At 35.5% G+C, this 22,032-nt stretch overlaps 1 protein-coding gene across 9 annotated transcripts in view; it reads right to left on the bottom strand.

Annotated features, from left to right (window-relative positions):
- The window catches only part of TRDN (triadin), a 139,185-nt gene that overhangs the window by 20,624 nt on the left and 96,529 nt on the right, over positions 1–22,032 (bottom strand). For all 9 annotated transcript variants that reach the window (XM_032443724.1, XM_032443723.1, XM_032443726.1 and 6 more), the window contains 2 exons: positions 11,951–12,013; positions 11,027–11,089 (listed from right to left, as the gene is read on the bottom strand). In XM_032443724.1, coding sequence (XP_032299615.1) covers positions 11,027–11,089; positions 11,951–12,013 — 126 coding nt within the window. The remainder of the gene's footprint in view (positions 1–11,026; positions 11,090–11,950; positions 12,014–22,032) is intronic.

Below are 22,032 nucleotides of genomic sequence, written 5' to 3'. Positions count from 1 at the left end.
ACATTTCAATTTCTACTATTCTGCTGGATAAAGGGATGCTCAGATAGCATCTGTAGACGTAGGAACTAGATGTATTTTATTTCTAAACATGGATACAGTCAGCACCCTGAATCTGAGCAAACGTAAATCTTGAATAATGTAATGTCCATCCATTCATCTTTATAGGTGGCACACTATGCTGGTTACACTCTTGTAAGTGAAGCAAAATCTATGAGAAAGCAACCTCATGCAAAATCTACGGCAATCAATCTAAAAATCAATTCACTTATAACCCAAGCTATGTATGGCTCTTCCACTTAAGAGCATCTGCCTGGTCTATTATACAAATCATTCAATAATACTTCATCTGACTTAGTCTCTCAGAGTGACATATGGCAAAAGCACAAATTTGTCTCTACTTCCTGAAAAACAGGTGATGAGAACAAGCAAGGCCATTGTGAACATTTAATGTAAGGTTAAACAACCTTAACTAGGAGTAAAGCACAAAAGATGACATATTATAAATCATGGATATTGTTGGTCTATGAACTTTCCTAAGAGAAATGCATCCAAGGGATTACACTTCAAGAATTACACTTCAGAAAATGTCATGGAATAATTTATAAAAATATCTATTAATTAAAACCTAGAGAAAAAACTAGGTCTTAATTTCAGGGTCAAAAGAATACAATTTTTCATTTAAAAATTGAAGTGAAAGAAAAGAAAAAAAAAATCAGCCTTATCCAAACATCAAAATTTCCACCAACTTTATTTAGATGTTTATGAAGTCTTCAATTTTTGCTTTGAACTTTAACAGAAAATTGATAGTGGTATGTAGGTATGTCATCACCACCTGATAATGTGTCTGTGCAATGATGTTTCACATATAACAGTAATCTTAAACATCAGGCCTGCTGACTCAGATGTGCACCTTATTTTAAGGAAACAGATCTGTTTCCCTACATTTAAAAGATTAACTTTTTGTTGTTTGAGGCATAGGCATATTCTAATCCTGTTATCTCTGAATATGACTGGAAAAATAAGAATTACATTAATCTCCAGAGCAACATAAACGGAGTTGATGCAATAAATTAGATTCTTTAATTAAAGCTATGCCCCCCTTGCACAACACAGGTACTTGTTTGAAAATCCATGGGCAAAATGATTGTTTGGTTACCTCTGTGGTATTTAGATTGAATAAGTATCACCCTCAAATTTGATATTTATTCTATTATCTAGATTTTTAATATTGTCTTTCTCCAAAACCTATTTTACAATGACACTGAAAATAAGATAGCTGTCAGATGCTAAAATGATGTCTCCGCTTTACTCTAAGAATGTTAACTCATCTTGTTAACTCATCAAAAACTGAGTTTGTAGTTTAAATCCAAGCTTCCTCCCCTCTGTCTTTACTGAAAGTCTCACATTTCTAATTCTTTGCCAGCAAGATATTACCACCACTTTCCTTTATCCCTCTTTGTTCTGTTGTAGTCAAAGATGGAAAAGAACTAACAGTATTCAGCATAGCTTTGAAAGCACTTAACTAATGGGTGTTAGTAAAAGCTGAACAACTGAAAGGCGCTTAAAATTTATTCATCTGCTGCTAATATTTCTTGGGCAGAACAGCTCATTTAGAATCACAGAATGGAAAAGAATAATTTGAGTTGGAAGGGACCATTAAAGGTCACCTAGTCCAACTCCCATGCAGTGAACAGGGCCACCTATAGCTAGATCATGCTGCTCAGAATCCTGCCCAGCCTGACCTTGAGTATGTCTGGGGATGAGGCATTCACCACCTCTCTGGGGAACTGCCCTAGTCTCACCACTCAAAAAATTTCTACCCTATATCTAGTCTAAATCTCCAGTTTTAATTTGAAGTCATTCATCCACAGTCAATTGCAATGGAAAATCAATTATATGTACAGCCACCTCCTGTAAGGTGAAGGAGAAACAAGGGAAAGGTAAAACAAAAACTTGTTTCTAACTCTTTGTCTCTGTATTTCACTTCACTTACAGCTCTTGTATACTTGACTTAAAGGATGTAAGTAAGTAGTCTTAGAATAAACAACATAAGTATTACTATTCTCATCCTTTCAGTAGGTAATAACATATAATATTTTCAGAACCACCACAGTGACCTTGCCTCCTCTGTACTTTTTTCAGAAGTGGTGGAGGTTTTTAGGAGCTCAGTTCTCACAGAAAATCAATGGGAGTTATGTGCCTGGCCTACTTTGATGTGTTTGTAAATCCCTCTATGGGCCACACTGCATCTTTAGGCAGCTAAAGATCTTTGCAATCATGTTGTCAGTCATTGCTGAAGATGGAGCTTAGGATTCATAGTCCACTGAGGGCTTTGAGACTCTCAGGTTAGGATATACAAGACGTCTCTTGAACTACCTTTTGTCTTTTTTCAGGAACAGACTCCCTTAGCATCTAGTCATACAGAGACCATGGTAATTGCTTTTCTGCTTTGTTTGTGCTGCCCCTCACTATGCTCTTGCTTTTATTCTTCTGTCTTGAGAACTATGTGCTTTATCTTTCAAAATAAAGTAGAAGGGAATTCCCATTCTTCCAGGGAACCTGCAAGATGTGTCTCCAACTGCATTTCTTCACTTACTCTCCACTGGATTGTCTGTTGGCTTGTCATGTGTATCTCTGAGACTGTACATGTATAATGCTCAGGGTTAGAGTAAGAAGACATCACATTATCTAATCTGACATTTTGTTGCTGAGACTCCTGTATTTCAGGTAGTTACTTTTTCAGTGGATGCCTATCTTCTACTAGGTAAACAATCCTCTTCTACACAATTCTCTTCTGTGGAAATCAGGGAAAGCAAAGCTGTGCTAGTTTATTAATGATAGTGTAGAGAACATGTACCTCATTTCAGTCTGGAGTCATTCAGCTTCAGCAGCTTCAGCTTCCAGTTATTCATCCTTTATTTAATTTTTTCTGCTAGTCTAAAGGAGCTGCTGCAGGAGGAATCTCTTTTCTCTGAGAGTTTTTAGTACACACAGTAAGTCATCTCTTTTTAAATATAAAAATACCTCTCTCTACAATGAATATCCTTAATTTATAAATCACGTTAGTGATATTTTTCTATTTTCTGTCCAGTTTAGACATCAGATTTACATGCATCTTCCAGTCTCTCTAGTGCCTTCCACACAGGTGATATGTGGCCATGGCCATTGTTCCCTGTTGCAAGGTTCACAGTCGAATACTGAAAATTCACAGTTGTAGCAAAAAAAAAAAAAAAAGAAAAAAGAAAAAAGAAAAAAGAAAAAACCAAAACAAGCAAGCAAACAAACAAACAAACAAAACAAAACAAAAAAAAACCCCACAACCTCAGCTTGCCATTTACCTTGTTAGTTTTAAAGATATTCTGCAGATGTAAATGTAAATGGTAATATAATGCACGAGACATTAAGGAATTGAGCCCTGAGGTTAGAGACACTATATTTGGGTGTCATAAGAGAATATAACTCTGAGTAATGGGATAAAATTAAGCAAGTGAAAATTTAGGCAGACTAGAATGAAACACTTCTTAACTGTGAGAGATCTATTAGGTTGTAGAATAATCTGTGAGAACCGATGGAGGTCTGGCTACAAACCGAACTGGATAAAGCGCTTGAAGATATTCTGCAAGAAATTATTCTGCATTGCCAAGAGGAAGGATTAGATGACCCCACAGGTCATTTCCATCTCTACTTTCTGTAATTCTGTTGTACAGAGCCCCACAAATAGGAAATTGTTAGCAAAATCATGAGATGCCAATACAGCCTGTCAGGGGAAGAAGAGTGAATAACATCACCAGCATTACTGTGTGTTAGAAAATGCAACCAGAGCTGAAGGCTGCATGCTTAGTTTGTGTCTGAAAAGAGGGATCTCTACAATGCAAAAATGTCAGGAAACAGCAGGTGAGCTATGAATAGGAACCAGAAGAGGAGGAGGAAAGAATCAGGATGGGCTTGAGAAGCATAATCGTGTCATGAACAAATTAGTCAGGAATGAATCAGCAAGTTGTGCAAGGGCTGAAACCTGAAGCTCCAGTGAACCAGCTGGGAAAAGTAGAGATTTTTGTAAGCTCTGGTGTATAAGCATTGATTCATATAATAGTAATACCATATTGAAAGGCTAAGACTATAGCCAGTGTCTTTGCTGGTCTTTGTACAAACACACAGCAAGGCAAGCCGTGCCCCACACAGAAACCTATATATAGATGTGAGCTAAGAGTGAAAGCTGTCAGGAAAGCTTCAGTAATAACCTAAGGAAAGATCACATGCAGTTCTAAGGTCCGTGTGTGTGATTTAAAATGATTTGTTCCTAAACTTGATTTGAACTTTATCTCACTGTTCTCCCTTAATTTTTGCCATTACAGATTCATTTTATCAGCATGAGGAATCACTAGACAACTTGTGTATTATTTCTGTTACTTAATTTTTGCATTTATATTCTCCCAATCTTTTCAAACCTAGCTGCAAATGAGTATGAATTTCCGATACCCGTACTAGGTCTAGATGAAATGGAGTTAATTTTCTTCACAGTAGCCCCCCATATTGGTATGTCTTAGAGTTGTGGCTACAACAGTTTTAGTAGCAGACCAATGTATTTGCTATTATTGAGCAGTGGTTGCAAAGCATCAAGACTTTCTCTGCTGCAATGCTTACCGTTTTTTTTTCCCCCTTTCTGCCTTCCTGCATCAAGTTATGAAAAATCTGGGAAGGACACAGCCTGACTCAAGTTAAGTCAATATTCCACACCATATGAAAACATGCTCAGGCAAGAAAGCTTGAGGTAGAGGAATAAAAGATAGAAAACTCCTCTTACAGTATGCTCATTGCTCAAAGTCTGGTTTGGCAGTGGTCAGCTCACTGGAAGGTGTTGTATGGCTGCCTCAAAATCTTTAGTTTTATTTTTCTTTAACTTATTAAGAAGTTCCTATCTTGACCTATGTGTCTTCTCACTTATATTTCCCTGTTGTCTCCCCTGTCTCATTGTGGGGTGGAGAAGTGGGCAAGTGAGAATCTGGGTGCTTAGGTACCAGCTAGAGTCAGCCTGTCACTGTGTTCTTTTTCATTAAAATAATAATAATAATAATAATAATAAAAAAAAAAACATTTATAATGAATCACACAAAATTCTTCTCTCTACGTGTTACAACAACTGCTGTAAAAATAGATCTGGACAGTACCTAGAAATGTACCTCAGTTTTTCACCACTCCAATTTTTCCCTTTTTCTCATACTTTCCCAGTTAGACTTGTTTTATTTTCTGTTCATGACCAATCACTTCCAAAATAGCTTGGGTTATCTTGCTCTGACTTCACACCTCGAATCTGCCTTTGGAAGCAGCCAAAACTGAGACAGCTGCTACATCCCACTTACCCTTGCAGATCTAAAACTGGGGTTCTGAAAGCACAACCCCACCCCACCCCTCCGTCTGCTGGCATCTGTCATGTGACATCTTTCTCATTAGGCAACATGAAATGCATGACAGTGTCCATGCTGGGGAGAGCATGCTGAAAGCTGTCGGCACTTAAGCTAAACATGCTTCTAGGAGTGAGCAGGGCAGAGTGGGGAGTTTCCAACCCTGCTCTTGAGACACAACAAAGATGTATTCCTACAGATCTGTGCAAGCACAGCAAGAGATCAGCATCTGATTCCCAGACAAAAGCATTCAATCCACTGCAGATGGATTCACTCAGAGCACTTCATGTATTGTGCTGTGCATCCAATCCTCTAAATGACTGGGTATGTGAAGTACCAAATTGTGATAAGGAATATTTTAATTGGTCTGGAACTAATGGTCCTCTAAAATATTACTTCTGAGAATGGTGTAAAACCTGAATGACACTGTAAGGCCTTCAGATATTACAGATATAAGATAAAGAGCTTGATGGAATAAATAAGAGGTACATCATTTTATCAACGACTTTTTAATATATCCACATTTGAAATCAAGCAACAAAAACCATGCAGACAGAATAAAATTAAAAGAGAATTGTCCACCAGATGTCGCTAGCTCTTTTCTTATAATAGAACTATTTATATCAAATCTGAAAGGGTAAAGTTTAACAAAGAAAGTTACAAAATTAAATGCCTTTCCTATTTCTTATTTCTTGCTGCTAAGACTGGTGTTTAAAACAAAGCGAACACAGCTGATGACAATACAACTGCAGTCAATCCATGCAAAAAATCCTTGAAAGCCGAGTTCGTATTTTTTCACGGCTGATTATCTCCACTCTGCTCTGCCTACTTTGTACTGCAACAGTGACTGTACATAGACTTTGCTCTCGGTTACATGATCTCACTGAATGACAGAATAACAGGAGTGACCTAGCTATCCTGGCTCTTTGGCAGTTACAAGGAATTGTTTTCAATTTTTACATCTGAGATTGACTTCTAGTTTATTTTCTCATAATAGCAGAGTGATTTTTCATGACTGTTATAGTGACTCTGTATCTTGGTGTCTGTATCTTTAGCTCCATTGCAACTTTTTCTGTTCAGGAGGCAAAGGTTTACTTAGGTTGTAAATGAGACATCACCAATTCCCTCCTCTCTTAACACTGTGAAACATATGATGCCGTATCATACCTCACAGATGTGTCCACAACACTGGATATGGAAGTGCTGCAACTAAGCTCCCTTTTTTAGATAGAGATTGCAGTGGTACTTTGTAGGGCTAAGATGAAAGCCCTTGGTCTACTAGAATTGTACAAGCACTGAGAGTGGGTGAGTAGAACTGCACAACACAACCCTAACTCATCTTTGTCAAGGATAACTCATCAGGGTGGTTGATACCTGGAAATAAAAAAGGTGTCTGGAAATTTGGAGCATTTAATCCAGCTACCGCTGATTTGGTGCTCAGAAGGTATGTATTACAGACTAAGTGAAAATCTGGCCTGAGTGACATAATTAGACCTGAATTTATGTTTGTAGAAAGTGGAGGAAAAGGCACTAACTATTAATAACCATTATTACCTGAAATTATGAAGCAGTAACTGGAATGTAAGATCATCAATGACAGCTGAGCAGAGCTTTAGTTAGGAAATGGTGTAAAGATCCAGGGTGACATTTTCTGTGTTTTATCTGCTTCCTTATTACCTATGCTATTTCTCATGAGAACGAAACAAATGGGAAAGAAAGAATCAAAGGCAAATGCTGCTCAGGAACTTCATGAATTTTCAGAAGGATCAGCAAAGCTCTGGACTTATGGGTCCATCAGAAGACAATCTTCAAGCAAACTGTGAGTATCTGAAGAACACCAAACTTCACATAATGTTTCCATTAAAAAAATAAAGTCTGATCTAATCTCACTAGCAGAATTACATTTTACAAGCATACATAGTAAGCAGAATACAAGAATGAAAGAGGGAAACACCTCTTTCTTTTACTTCATTTCTTGTTTGTTATTTATGAACCAGGATACTTTGAGCAACTATTCCCACCTTCATAATGATACTCAGTCACATTTCAGGGTTTCACTGAAAGTTAGAGGCCATGTTTACTTCCGCTCCAGGCTAGTGGTTCTTCTAGAAGCCCCAGTTTTTCCAGGAGTCTGGGCACCAAAGTTTTGGAAGAGAGGATCCTATTTCTTTCAGACTGGAGGCTGAATCCCACTGATCTGAAGCATACTTCCCACTGTGGAGAGCCAGGCAAAATTATCTCTCTGCTCAGGCTCAACATGTCCCATCACAGGGATTTGGAGATGTAGCTTCATCCTTATCCTGAATAGCTCTGGATATAATTTCTTAAATGTTTTAAAGTGTGACTGCAGACCCTTGTGCCTGACAATTATGTTTGTTTAAGCAAGACCTCTGAGTTTGTAACAATGGAATTATCTATTTTTCAGGACAATTAACACAATGTTTTTGTACTAGATGAAGGTCAGAGGATTAATGTGGTTTTATCTACAGTGCATTTTTAAAAGCTAATTAAGAATCATTCAGTTCATTTTGTACTAAAGACTGAGAACATTTCACATTAGATGACTCTTGCTTGTCTACAGCAACAGAAGAGGAGGAAAGAGAGAAATGGAGAGAGGCACTGAGAAGGAGTGAACTGGTATGCAAATAAACAAATACATTACACAGATGCAGCTAATGAAGTGAAAGAAAAAAACTCTAGTAAATTGTTTCCTGGACAAAAGGGCTAATCTAAAGCATTAATCAGCAAAAATATTCAGCATTTGCTGGGAAATTATGAAGCATTTATTGTAAGAGGAAGAGAAGATGGAGAGGAAGAGAGGGGATCGCTGCTCTGAGAGCATTATTTTAGAGAGGTTTGCATCACCCACTGCTTATGAAGAATCCCCACCTCTCCCTTGTGTTTGCATCCAACAGAGTAGTCTGTGCATAACACCAAGGAGATCACTTGACTAATGGGTCAGAAGTGAGGCTTCCAAGAGGCTGTGCATGGAGGTGAGGAGCATGAGAGCGAGTATGCATCAAGAGGGCAGCTCCTGGTAGCAGCACTGGTTTCTGACACAGGGATAGAAACTCCTCAGCTCTGTGTACTTCAGTGTTTGGGGAGACCAAAATGAGACAGAAACCAGAGACATTCAGAGGTAACATAGTGGTTTGAAAACCATGGGAAGTTTATTAGGGCCAGAAAAATGGTCCAAGGGATGGAGCATCTCTCCTACAAGGACACACTGAGGGATCTGGAGCTGTTCAGACTGGAGAAGAGAAGGCTGCAAGATGACCTGACAGCACGTTTTCAGTATCTAAAGTGTGTGTGTGGAAGGGGTTAAAATGAAGGGGACAGACTCTTTTGCAGAATCTTTTCTGATAGGACAAGGTGAAATGATTTCAAACTGAAAGGGGGGAAATTTAGACTGGCTATAAGGAAGAATTTTTTTACAATAGGGGGTGGTGAGGCACTGGAACAGGTTTCTCAGTGAGGTGGTGGATGCCCCATCCCTGGAGACTGTCAAGCTCAGTCTGGACAGGGTTCTGAGCAACCTGATCTAGCTGTGGATGTCCCTGTTCATTGAAGGGGAGTTGTACCACATGACCTGTAAGAGACCTTTCCAACTAAGGATCCTGTGATATTAATGCAGTGGTCACTGTATAGCCTTTTAATGGGAAAAGTTAAGAATATGGGGAGCCATTTCTGCTCTCTTGTTTCTGAATATATATCTATGCTGCTGATTAAGCACTCTAAGGCTCTTTCTCTGTGTCTGCCCAAAGCACATAAATTCTATCAGACACGGAGGCATCTCCTTTCAAAACTGGGCTATGCACCACTATTCTGTTGATCAAATGTAGCAATTATTTCAGGCTTAAAACCTTTTAGGGATAACAATAGGTACTGCCAATCAAAGCTAGAAAATACACACGGATTCAAAGAGCAAACTGAATGAGGAATTACAGCAACATGTGTAGCAAGAATATATTATGGCTTACCATCCTCTTACACAAAGGCTAGCAACCTACAGAGCTTATAAAAAGGAGAGAAATGTGCGGAAGTCTCGGTTTGTCTAATCTGTGTCTTTTTAGCATTGGTAGGATGACTCATTGGATTTAGCAACAGCTTGTGAAGATGAACATATTAATAACTTTGTGCTGCAGCTCTGTTATAAAATGTAATATTTTAAAATTCTGTATTCTCAAATGAAATGTGAACTTGGAACTAGGATACAGTTAGGGGAGACATTTGAATTGTCACCTTATTTTTTTTTTAAATCTGTGTTTATACATTTAAATATGTAATTTGTGAAAGGCTATTCACTTTTGTTGCTATCCCTCCCTCAGTGTGCCTCTTCCTACCATAGCAGATTGAATTGTACTTAAATATGGGGCTGCCAGTAGAGTACTTCATAATATCCAATGTTGTTCTCGGTATTTTTATTTTGTATGAAACATAAATTAACATTTTTCTTCTCATCCGTATATATACTTGAACAGGAAAGCATAGGTAGATCATACATGACAAAATGGCAAATAGGTGCGCATTCAGATTTGCGCATGTAATCTATAGCATTAACGAACAATGGGATATGTGTCATTTTGCCTTTTTATAAAGTTCAACAGATCTGAATAATTAGATAATGTAGCACAAGGCTTACTTTGAGAATGTAGCAACAACAGTTTTAAATCTTTCAGTCTTAATTTCAGCCTTTTTCCAGAATTACTCTAGTCTACAGAAAAACTTGTTTGTGTTCTGTTTGACCTGCTGAAGATTATGTAGAATATATTTGGCAAAGTAGCAAGAAGAACCAGTGTCTTTAGGTATTAAAAAGATGACCTAAACCACTAGACTGACCCTTTCATTTCTGCATGATTTTAATGAGAATTGATTTTAATGAGACAGCTTAAAAGCTGTGTACCTTACTGGAGATATTTTTGTGTTTGTACATTGAATCTGCTCTCAAATGTATTGAAATTGCAGGAAAGAAAAATTACAACTATCTTAGTGCAAATATTAATTTCCAGTCTGATTGAAATTTGAAATTTTCAATATTAAATACCATGAAACACCATGGATCAATTTAAGGACACTCACTAACTTTATTTTTTACTTACAAAAATATATATTTGGAGCATGAATAAAGTCTCAGAAAAATAATTGCCTATTTTCTACTACAGTGATTTGATATGTAGATGTTACTATTTATTACTTAAAATTAGTTAAATTGGTGAAAAAACATTGTGTAAAATTCTGTGTACCCCATTCAATTTCTCCCTATCAAGCACTCTTTTAAACTGCTTCTTCTTTGACTGATTTCATGTCCAAAAAAAAAAATTTCAAATGTTTTTGTAAAAATTTCAATCTCACAAAACTGAAAATTGTGTGTAGTCTGTGTATATATATATATGTATATATATATGCACATACGTAATATAGATAAAATGCTACATATATTTTATGTAATGTAAATACAGTATACACATAGCTAAAATATACTGTGATGTACATATCTACTTCTAGTTTGTATTCTTAATTGATAATGAATTGTGAGCATAGTTATCTGAAAAGATTTAAAACTGAAGTGCTCAAACTAACCAGTCAGAAGTCTGTTGCAGAGAAAGGAGACTTCATCTTCTTACCTGCTTTTTTAATTCCAGGGGTGGCTGTCTTCTCTTGAGCTTTCTCTTTTTTTCCTTCCTTTTCTAAGATTTAATCAAAGAAAGTCATTTGATAAGTTATAACTCTGAATCATACACTCAAATACACATTCAGCCAAACCCTGGTGAACACATCCTGAAAAAAATTACCTTATTTGGGAGTTTAACTCAGACTATTCCCTTATAGCACTTGCACCTGACTAGTCACAGAGCAATCAGCTGAAAATGAAAATTAATCAGCATGCATCAACTATGAATGATTTTGACCCTCAATAATTCATCAAAGGCTAGGCGAAAATCATCAGAGCATAAACGTAGTACCTTTTAGCTTAAGTTCCAGTAGCAATGAAATCATTAATAAATAATAAATGACATAAATATTTTTCCATCAAAGAAAACTCCTAATGGATTTTAGATGCTTCCTGGGAATGAATAATCCAAAATATTATTTAGATGAATATTAAAGCTTTGCAGTTTGGTCACTATAAGTTTTGGTTGTGATTCAATTTTTAAAAATAAATAAATAAATAAATAAAAATCAACATATATCACTACCAAAAATTTGTTCACAATAATCCAAGTGATATACTGAGTATAGTATATGGCAGTACCTTTGTATACTGTTATTTATAAGGTCTCCATTAAGTTGTCTAACAAGCCTATATGTGGCCAGCAATCATGATTTTTTTATTTTTCAAGAAAAGAGTTCAGAGAATATCAGTCATTAAACTCATCAGACATCAAATACTGAAGCAGCAGTAACATGTAAATGTTGATTAAAGAAATAAAAGAAGAGCAATGCAGAGCCAGAAGCATACGGCTAACCTAGCCAAAACCAGCAGGATTTGCTCTAGGAGAGGGAATAAAAGCTGAATTTAATCAATAAGAAACATAACCAAATCATACCTTTCTTCTTAGTTTCAGTGGTAGTTTTCCTTACATCCATCATTTTCTTTTCCTCCTTCCTCTCTAAAGAAGGAAAGAAAAGTTTGACTAATTACATACATGTATATGTGTGTTTATATATGTATGTATATAATGTATATAATCTGCAAAGGAAATTCTCAAATGACTGTAGTAGGTACTAGATTTGTTAAGTCAGTCACTTATTTAGCAGTTTAATATCAGCATCTTAGAAATACAGCTTGCCTCTCAGAGAATAAAAGCGAAGTTAAGGATAGAATTGGAACTAGTGCATACATCAGATACTTACTACAGTAAATACTAATTCAGGAAATAATGCTCATTATCCTGGTAGGAATTATGGTGATTCAGTAGCCATGCACCTGTTCTGCCCAAGTGTTTCTTTATAAAATCTAACTGAGTGGCAGTAAAACATGGATATACTCAGGAATGGATACATAATGCCATGAAAAGCCTACCCACATAATATACCTTTATAAGTCTTTTAATGAATTGAACCTTTGAAACTGTCATTATAGGACTTCATGGAGAATTGCAGTTAAAACATCATCTACAAAAGAAAACAATTCATTTTTATAAATCATTCATTCTGCCTCTATTTTGTCAAATAATTGAAAAGATGCAGAAATAAGGATAACATTTTTGCTTTTTTAACAAAAAGCTACAACAGTGTAATTACTTATTCCATGAAGGTTATTAATTAGAAAATTGTGATTTCATCAGGGTAAATAAGGAAAATACAGTCCTTTCTTTTTTTTTTTTTTCTTCCAGGAAATGAATCCCCATTTAAATGGGGAAGAATACAGGAGTGCCAGAATAGCTAAATTAATTACTTTTTTATTTTTTAACTCTTTATCCATGCAGAAAAAAGGAAAATTTATCATCTTCATGTTGCACTGCATAGCTTAGGATGTTGATTTAGTTCATGGAATTACTTTTATTTTTGTGATACTTTACAAATGTGGATAAGAAAGTAAGCTTTATTACCATAAAAAAAAATAAAAATTAAAAATGGCACAAACAGAAGAGCATAGGCCTGTAAGTGAGAGTCCTCTCTTGAAAGTTATTAAAGGTGTAGGAATATTTCCTGAAGCCAGCAGATCCAAGAAGCAATTATACTATCATCCCTTGCATAAATTAACATGAAGATAAAGGAAAAATGAAGGAACTTTTCATTTCCTCAGCTACCACAATAGACATTTATTTTTTGCGAAAAAAATATATACAGAGAATGAAAAAAAATAATTAACACACTGCACAGTGTGCATCTTATGTCAGAATGAGTGTATGCTTGATAGAAAAAAAATGCTATTTTCATAAAGTACATGAATTTCACAATATGTCCATGATGGTTTCATGGAGTGGGTTTACCAGTATCCAGGTTTTCCTCTAACCATACTTCTGAATTTCTGTTGGTTCATATTAAGCATAATATTACTGCTTTTCATTTCTTTCTTTTCTGAAACATATTTTCTCAATGCATTTCTCTGCCATTGTTATGATAAAATGAAGTAGAAAATCACTGTATGCATTGTTCAGAATACTTCTCCCCATATTTTGTATTTAAATCTACCTGCTTAATCTGTGAGCACACTGGACTTCAGGCTTCGGATTCCTTTGTGTCGTGAGTGCACTTCATGGTACTCTGGTTTTTTAAGTACATACAGAGTGTTGGGAGATTCTTTTGTTTGGTGTATTTTAATATTCTTCTTATTGTCTAGCTCTAGGGTTCCCTGAGATTCTGTCTCTCACTCTGAGATACTGTTCCAGAAACCCTCACTAGAGATCATGGACATCTCAAAAAGAAAACATTCTTTAGCCTTAGATTACACAATAAACAGTTCAATAGCTTCACTTTCTTGTGCTACATACTATTTTTAGTGTTTCCTTTCTGCATGTAGTCAGCTTTTGTAATTTCTAAAGCATAGTTTGTTTACTAACTCCACCTGATTGAACTAAAAATGTTTAACATTTGAAGCCTCTCAGTTACTGTCAGAAAGAAAGCTTCTTTCTACTTTCTTTCCTCTAACCTTTATTCCTAGTAACCACAGAGAGAATTACTACTGGTATTTCTGTGTTTTCTCTTCCATTTTTCTTCTCACTCCCTCTGTTCTGGTGGAACAGCTGATTAATTGTTTTTGCTTTAAGGTATTCCAAGTTCCAGGTGGTGCACAGGATGCACTGTAAGCCTTAAGTCATCACAATCAAAAAAACTCTTTTTAATCAGAGACCTTTTCTGCCTTTGTCTGTGCAGTGTGTCACAAGCTTCTGGGGCTCAACTGTGTCACATAAAATCTTCTCTGAATATCACAGAAAGGTTTGAAGTCAAATGTGTTTTGAGAGCTATGAACTGAGACATAGAGCTTTGAGAAATAGAACTTTCAATAGTAGACTTCTGGGGGGTAGCAAGGACTCATGCTGCAATTAACTTAAGGAGCAAAGAGAATATCTCTGGCTGCAGAGATTTTATTGCTGAATTCTTCCACCAATTAATTCAGCTGGTATAATTTTCTAATACGAGGCTCTTAAGTAACAACGTTCAGAGTGCCCAGCGAACCTAGTGGTATCTCTACCTGTTACGAATCTTCTAGAGGATGTTTACAGAGAGTTATAAAAGGACTGTTGCTCCTAATTACCACTAGTGCTGCCCAATGTCATGCATAATCTTGGTCAAAATCTCATGGAAATCAGTTTCAGGACTTCCATCACATTTTCAGTTGCATCTAGCCCCATTGATGCCCCTATACTTATTGCTGACAAAATTTTATGTAAATGAGATGATAAATTTGGTAAGTGCGCATTATATAAGGAATTATTTATGATTTAAGGAAAAAGTTCCATTTCTTGAATAAATTTAATTCTCCTTAGCCTGAGTAGTTCACCTTTAGAATATGGCACATTGAGTGTATATTTAACACCAGTAAAAATAATTTCTAAAACAGTAAATGCGGTTGTATTCCTCTAGATATGTACACAGCTATACTAAGTGACAGAGCAAATAAATAAATAGAAAATATGACAGGTTTTTGCTCTATAAGCTATAAACTCCCATTAATTGTAAGTGATTTTTTTGTTAAAAGTACGAGTAGCAGAACTATACAACTCTATGGATCAGCAACATAAAGAGGGATCATCATATGCATAAACAGTGGGTTACATAAGAGATCACAAGATGTTTCTGATGATTCAAGAATGACTACAAGATGAATGCAACTGTCATAGACTTTTGAAATAACTGCTGTTATAATTATTGTTACTTTTAGCTGATAATGCAATTAATACTATTTTTTTTCCCAACGCTTTTTAAAACCTGCAGTACTTTTTCAAGTGTGAAAGTGAGGTATTAGCTGATGGCAGAGTATAAGGCAGTAGAATTAATCAGCAAGTCAAGCAATGGACTTTGCATTTAGTCAATTTATTTTGTAGAATCTATGTAAGATTGAGCTTTGCAACAAGAAGGAAACTAATTAATATAAGATTCAATTAAAGCAGTTATATGCTTTTGTAATTTTTTATTGGGAAAAGAAAAATGAAGAAAAGAAGCATTTGAGATGGAATGATTTGATTCTAGGTAAATGATGAGGGATGTAGAGCATAGCTTGAAATCCAAGTGAGATTCAAAATAGACCAAGAAGGAGGTGTTTCAGACTGAGTTACCTTTGACAGCTCTGAAAATGTCTTTGTGTTATTCACAAGTCATGTTAGCTACTGTCTGGCCAATGCTGGAAGGGGAGATAAAAGAAACATGCTAACAATGCTCCACTTGAAAACAGGCATGGTAAGACCAGTATGTTATTGTGGCAGAAATAGGGGGCAATCTAAATTTAGAGATGCATGTGAAATATGAGGCATGATGTCATGGGAATTCTGTCCAGTCACTGAAAGAGGAAGGTACTGTGAGAATTTCCTTTCTATTGTTCCAGATGCTCCATGTGCTTAGGGGGACACTGACTTTGGAAGGACTTATCAAGGCATCTCATCCCCTCTGAAAGACGGAGGTAAGGAGGGCAGCAAGGTACAGCCACAGATACCTTCTTGAGGAGAGGCATAAGCATAAGAAAAATTAACTATCTGAGCGAATGCCAGAAGTTCAGAGATGTTTTCATTTAGATAAGCCTTCTAAAGTTCAGATATTTATACATGGCTTATCTGCATTTATCTTAAACCCTGTTGCCAGGAAATACTGGGAGAAAAGCTCTTGTGAGAGACTTTCGATATTGCCTGGCTTTATGAAATACAACAGCTTTTCTTCCCTACTGATTCTCATCCTGATGGGAGCAAGAACCAGCAGAGGTGCATGTGCACTCACAAATATACAAAACAGAACAAAGCAAAAGTTGATTTAATTTATACTGTGAAACTATAATTCAGACTGAACACAACAGGTAAAACCTAATTCCTCTTTACTACAAATATATCTAAACACCTTAAGTTGTTACAGTCATAATTTTAAATTTCATTTAAAAGACTCTATATTTTAATTCCCTTATTAGTTTTGAATATATCACAGCCATTCTTCCTTTGTTTTAATTGGTGACTGACAGCCTTCTTCTACTGAATGCAATGAAAGCTTTGCCGTTCATTTCTGTGGGATCTGAATTTTCTTTTAAATATTAAAATGACTCATTACTTCAGCTTTTTATAACATATTCTTCCCCTCTGCATTTTGCTTGGGGTGGAGAGTGTTAAGGAATAGACAGAGATTTTTTATATTAGTATCGCATGCATTCAGATAGAAAGACACTTCTGTGGTTGGAAATTATTAGATGAAGAAGGCAAGGAAACACTTCTGATTAGTTTAGGATGTCACAGAACCTCCAAATTTTTCAATTAAATTTAAGTTTCATGTCAAATTTAACCTCATCTATCTCTAAAAAAGAGTGTCTATGTAGGTGTAATTATTTCCTTTGTGGGGAAAAAAAAAAAAAAAAAAGTCTCCTTTTTGCCAAACTATGTGACCAAAATAAGTAAAAATCAAGTAAACCTAAACAGAATCAATCCAGTCTTAGAATTTATTCTTCTTACACAAAAACACATACACTCATACATTCTCCTTAGATTACTGGTAAGTGCTTAGGCTAAATTTATGCACATTTTCTTCTATGTTCTCTTTCAAACTGCATCTTTTCATTTCAGCAGTCTAACGTGATGCAATTTGCTCTCTTATTGAGCAAGTGAATGGAACACATAGGTCATTGGAGATACAGTACACTCTGATGTCCCAGACAATCTCTACAGTCTGATTTTGCATTTTGATACCGCTTCACTGTTTTCAAATCCCACTTTGAAACAGTATTTGTTAACTTTAAACATTCCTTCATGGAGATATTTTTGAGTTCTTCAGAGAGTATGCAATAGTAATACCATGATTGAAATTCCTGGTGCTTTCATCTGACCTACATAAGTGATCTTCATTTCTTCCTGGAGTGATTACAGACTTCACAGCTCTGTTGAGTTAAGCACCAAAACTATTTGTTAATAGAATGGGGTTATACGTTGCCCTTGCTAAACAACACAGTGGAGTTTGAATGGAGGCAATGAAGAATTAAATTCCTAGGAGAAGAGTGGCACATTATGATACTATATGTTTTGACAAAAGTCATACAAAGAAAGCTAAAGCAGCAGGACTATCCTTCTCTGTCCTTATGGTTGACTCTTTTACTAGGCAGTATGAATCAAGGATATCACCAGTTGTGTTACTTATTTTGAGAAAGGTTTTGAGGATTATTTTTATGCAGCATTCTTTTGGAAAAAACAAAAACAAAAACAAAAAACAACAAACACAACAAACACAACAAACACCTGAGGTTTAGGAACAAGGGATGTCCAGGCAATGCATGATCAGTGCCTCATTACATGAGGCTTTGCCTCATCTTTCCAAAGCAGCATTAAATTCTTCATTTGAAATCCCAAAGAATCTTGATCCAAGTAAGTATTCTCCATTTGCAGTTGCATCATAGGCAAAAAGTTATTGCTTGCCGGTGACACTTTAAAAAAACGTCTCTTAGATAATCTTTAGAATTCTTTAGTTCTGTGTTATAGGGTAAATTTTGATGAATATTTATTTTTAACTGCAAAATCGAATATTGTGAATTGGATAAATAATATTAAAGATGAGAAAATATAGTACTATACACAATCAATATGTATATACCTTAATAATTTAATTCATTGTTCAGTACAGACTCATAGAAATGTAAGGCACATATTTCTCAAAACAAACAAACAAACAAAAAACCAAACAAACCAAAAAACTTCAACACAACCCAAGTTGTTTAAAATCTAGCCCATTACCTTATGATATTTCTGATAGAAACATTTTTCATACTTGCTTTTATTTATCCCTGGATTAGAAAATTATCTGACAATGGACTGTTGTAAAAAACTATTATAAAAAATGCTCAGAACTGGTATAAAATAATCAAAATTTTGCATTGTTGATAGGTTTTTTAGGGTATCTTTCATTAGAATGAGTATTTTTAAAGGATAATTTATTTTATAACAACAAAAAATATTTCATGGAACAATCTGTGCACGGAACAGAAAGTCATTGATAGATAGAGGCAGATTGATTTGTACAAGATTTATGCACTTCTCTACATCAAGGAAGCTCTGTGAAAATGTGTAGGGGACTCAGTAATTTAGATACTCCTGGATATATCCCCTAATGTTATATTCATGAGATTAGATGTAGACTAGAATTTCTTCCTAAGATAGTATATACTATATAGTCAGGTAGTATACATTCTATGCAGATTTATATTTCAATGTGAATTCCTTCCTTCCTTCCTTCCTTCCTTCCTTCCTTCCTTCCTTCCTTCCTTCCTTCCTTCCTTCCTTCCTTCCTTCCTTCCTTCCTCCTTCCCTCTCCTTCCCTTCCTCCTTCTCCTCCCTCCTTCCTCCTCTCCCTTCCTTCCCCTCCTTCCTCTGCCTTTCCTTCCCCTCCTTCCTCCTTCCCTTCCTCTCCTTCCTTTCCTCCTTCCCTCCCTCCTTCCTTCCTTCCTTCCTTCTTTTCCTTATTACTTCATGCAATATTTATTCAAAAATATATAACAAGCATTGTCAAAGAAGCCATCAAAGTGGAAAAACTAGAAATTTGTCGTGTCTTTTTTGTGGTGGGTGACACCCTCCGCACCCATTCTCTTTAAAGGCCTACCATGATCCATTAGCAGATCAGAACAATTAAGTTGATCTCTCTTTCTGTAATGCTCTTCCACTCAAAGATGTGACCTTTTTAGGACAATATAGCCTGGAAAATCATACTCAGATACCATGCTGTTCAAAGCATTTTTGTGATACAATGCTTTTCAAAGTACTTTTGTGGGTACAAAGCATGTTATTGGAGATCACTGAGTAATGTGCATTAAGAAGCCTTCCGCTGAGAGAAGGATTTACATACATCCTTCTCAAAAAAGTACTCATAGAAAAATGAAGACATACTTTTCCTTAACAATTAATATGAAGCTTTACTAATAACTATTCAAGCTTCTAAACATAATTTTGATATTATTTGTCTAACTGCAGCATCTTCCCTAGAAATTGCCCAGCCATGTCAGGGAACACAGCAGTCATTCTCAGGGGAAATAAAGAAAGATAAAAACTGTATGAACTGAGCAAAAAAAAGTCAAGACCCGAGAAAGTAGATTCACAGATTACCAACATTAACTGCAAAGCTGACATCAGGCACCGGTAGATAAAACACAAGAAAATCACTGTTAAAAGAGGTGGAGAACGCAATCACAAGAGATGCATATTAAACCCAGAAGTTCAGAGAGTCACAGAAAACAGATTTGTTCAAGTCACAGTCAGCACCAGTTTCCTCTCCAGGTAGCAGCGTCACAGTGTTAGTTTGAGAGTGCTGGGAGTGAAGCCTTCAGAAGAAGGGTAAGAGAAAGGATTTAAAATGAGTTATTTTAATTCATGGTTGGTTTCAAAGGCTTGGAGACTTGGAATTCAAATGGAAGTTTGAATCAATGTCTTCATCTCCACAGACTCCCTTTCCCTCTTTCTACTGATTATTGCTTCAGGCTATTTTTGTTATTTTGTTTTCCTTTTGTTTAGTTTTGTTTGCTTATACTTTTCAGTCTGTAGCCTAAAACTTCAAACTCTTTGTTGAACTTTGATGTAGGATCTCAAGATCGCAATGCTTTTTTAACAGAACTAAACAACATGAAGTAGGACAGTGATGATCTAGTCTTTTCTCTTCTGACCAAATGTGTACAAAGAATTTTACTTTCCTACCTGGATATAACTGAAAAGTTCAGTTCATATTTTTTCACTTCAGTGCTCTATATTTCATACTGAGAATACAGTATACAAGTTAGGAATTTCTTGTAAACAATGTTTTTCTCCAGTGATAAAGGAAGAGAGGTCAATGACAAACAGAAAATGATTGAGATTTAAAACATAACAACAATGTTATGATTGTCTTAAGACCTCATGAATTCAGCAGAGCATTATTTCTACTTAGCACTGAATATTATCCAGGAAGGGCTTTCTATTTTAAGATACTGAAATACCTACTAATATTAGAAAAGCCATTATTTTCATATACCAGAAATTAATTAACTATTAATTAATTTCAACTTCTACCAGTTGCATAGTTTTGTTTACTCTCTGAATGTTGCTGAATTGGAAAGCATGAGCTCTAAATAGGTTATTTTTCTGTGTGACAATAATTCTCTTATTTCCAACAGTTTTACCTTTTCTTCAGTGTTTGCAAAGTCCTTCCCCAAATTACATTTCTCAATTAATGAATGATCATACTTGTTCATTATACTGAGAAGTTATCCTACTTTTATTTAGAATAAAAACAATATATATATATTTTTTTCAACCAGTTCTTTTGGTAATATTTAGGGATGTGCTATTCAAAAAAGTCATGATAAGCATCAAGAAGAACCGGATAGATGTCTCTTTACCCATTCCAGGGATTCAGATTTCTCAGACTATTCCTTTGTCTCCTTTCTGACATTGCGTCAAATATTATCATAAATTACTTAACTATTTTCCCAAGGGCTGAAATAAATCAGAGTTTAAGTGTCCTAAAGCCTTTATACATGTAAATATATATTTGTTTGCTTCTCACATGTATAAAAAAGCATACAATACTGCATTATAATAATTTTTAACAGCAGCATTTCACAAGTAATTCTTCCAATTATCTTCATTCCAAAAATCTTGCCTGGGTTTTGTATCCTAGTGAAAGGCCTTGAGCCTTAAAGTGAATTTAGTTGAATAATTCTGAACAGAAAATCTGCCCCCCGAGTTTGTTTGCCAAATGAGTGTCTAATTTACATTCACAATTAACTCAATTGCATGCATAAATGAGCTAATGAAACATAGAAATGTGTAAATGGTCATAAATACTCATTTCCATGTGCAATTGCAGTAATTGCATGCACCTCATGATTTTGAAAATCAAGAACTTCACACTAATTTGATGCTAGTTCATGTTGTGTAACAGTTATATTTTAGATTAAGCTTATCACTCAACAAATGCAGTCGTCTTTTTCTACTATGCGTTTTTGTTTTTTTTTTCATATATATCTATTTTTTCCCCATTATGGTTAATTGGTGGATAACGGTGTTTAACTTTGCATGGACTTGTTTTTGCTGATAAGCAGGGTCTGAACATTTGCCTCAAACAGGCAGAACTACAAATCTGTTTATATACTATACTGTGTTACAATAACGACTGATTTATACTCCTTCAAATGATGTATCTATCAAGAAATAGTTTTTTATTTGGTTGGTTAGATTTTTTTCCTGAGGCAACAGGGAAAAAAGATACAAAGTCACTTAGTTGCTTTTATCCAAAAATTCTGTTTCACAATAATTACATTAGAGAAATATCAAATTAATTTAAGTCTTTGTTTCAATCATAGGTTTCCCAAAAGCTCTCTCCCATTGTCCATTTACAAATGCAGGCAAATCTTACAGCATCCTGTTAGTTGGGCTGCTACTATCCTGTCTGTTGTTTTTGTTTGTTTGTTTTCTGCAACTTATTTCTGAATAGATTAGAACTAAGACCTCCCTTCGCAAATCCCATGGTATGACTGAAT

The sequence above is a fragment of the Coturnix japonica genome, chromosome 3, assembly GCF_001577835.2.
Source record: "Coturnix japonica isolate 7356 chromosome 3, Coturnix japonica 2.1, whole genome shotgun sequence".
Classification (NCBI taxonomy): domain Eukaryota; kingdom Metazoa; phylum Chordata; class Aves; order Galliformes; family Phasianidae; genus Coturnix; species Coturnix japonica.
The sequence above is the reverse complement of the archived record's forward strand: the minus strand, read 5'-3'. Positions and strand labels throughout refer to the sequence as shown.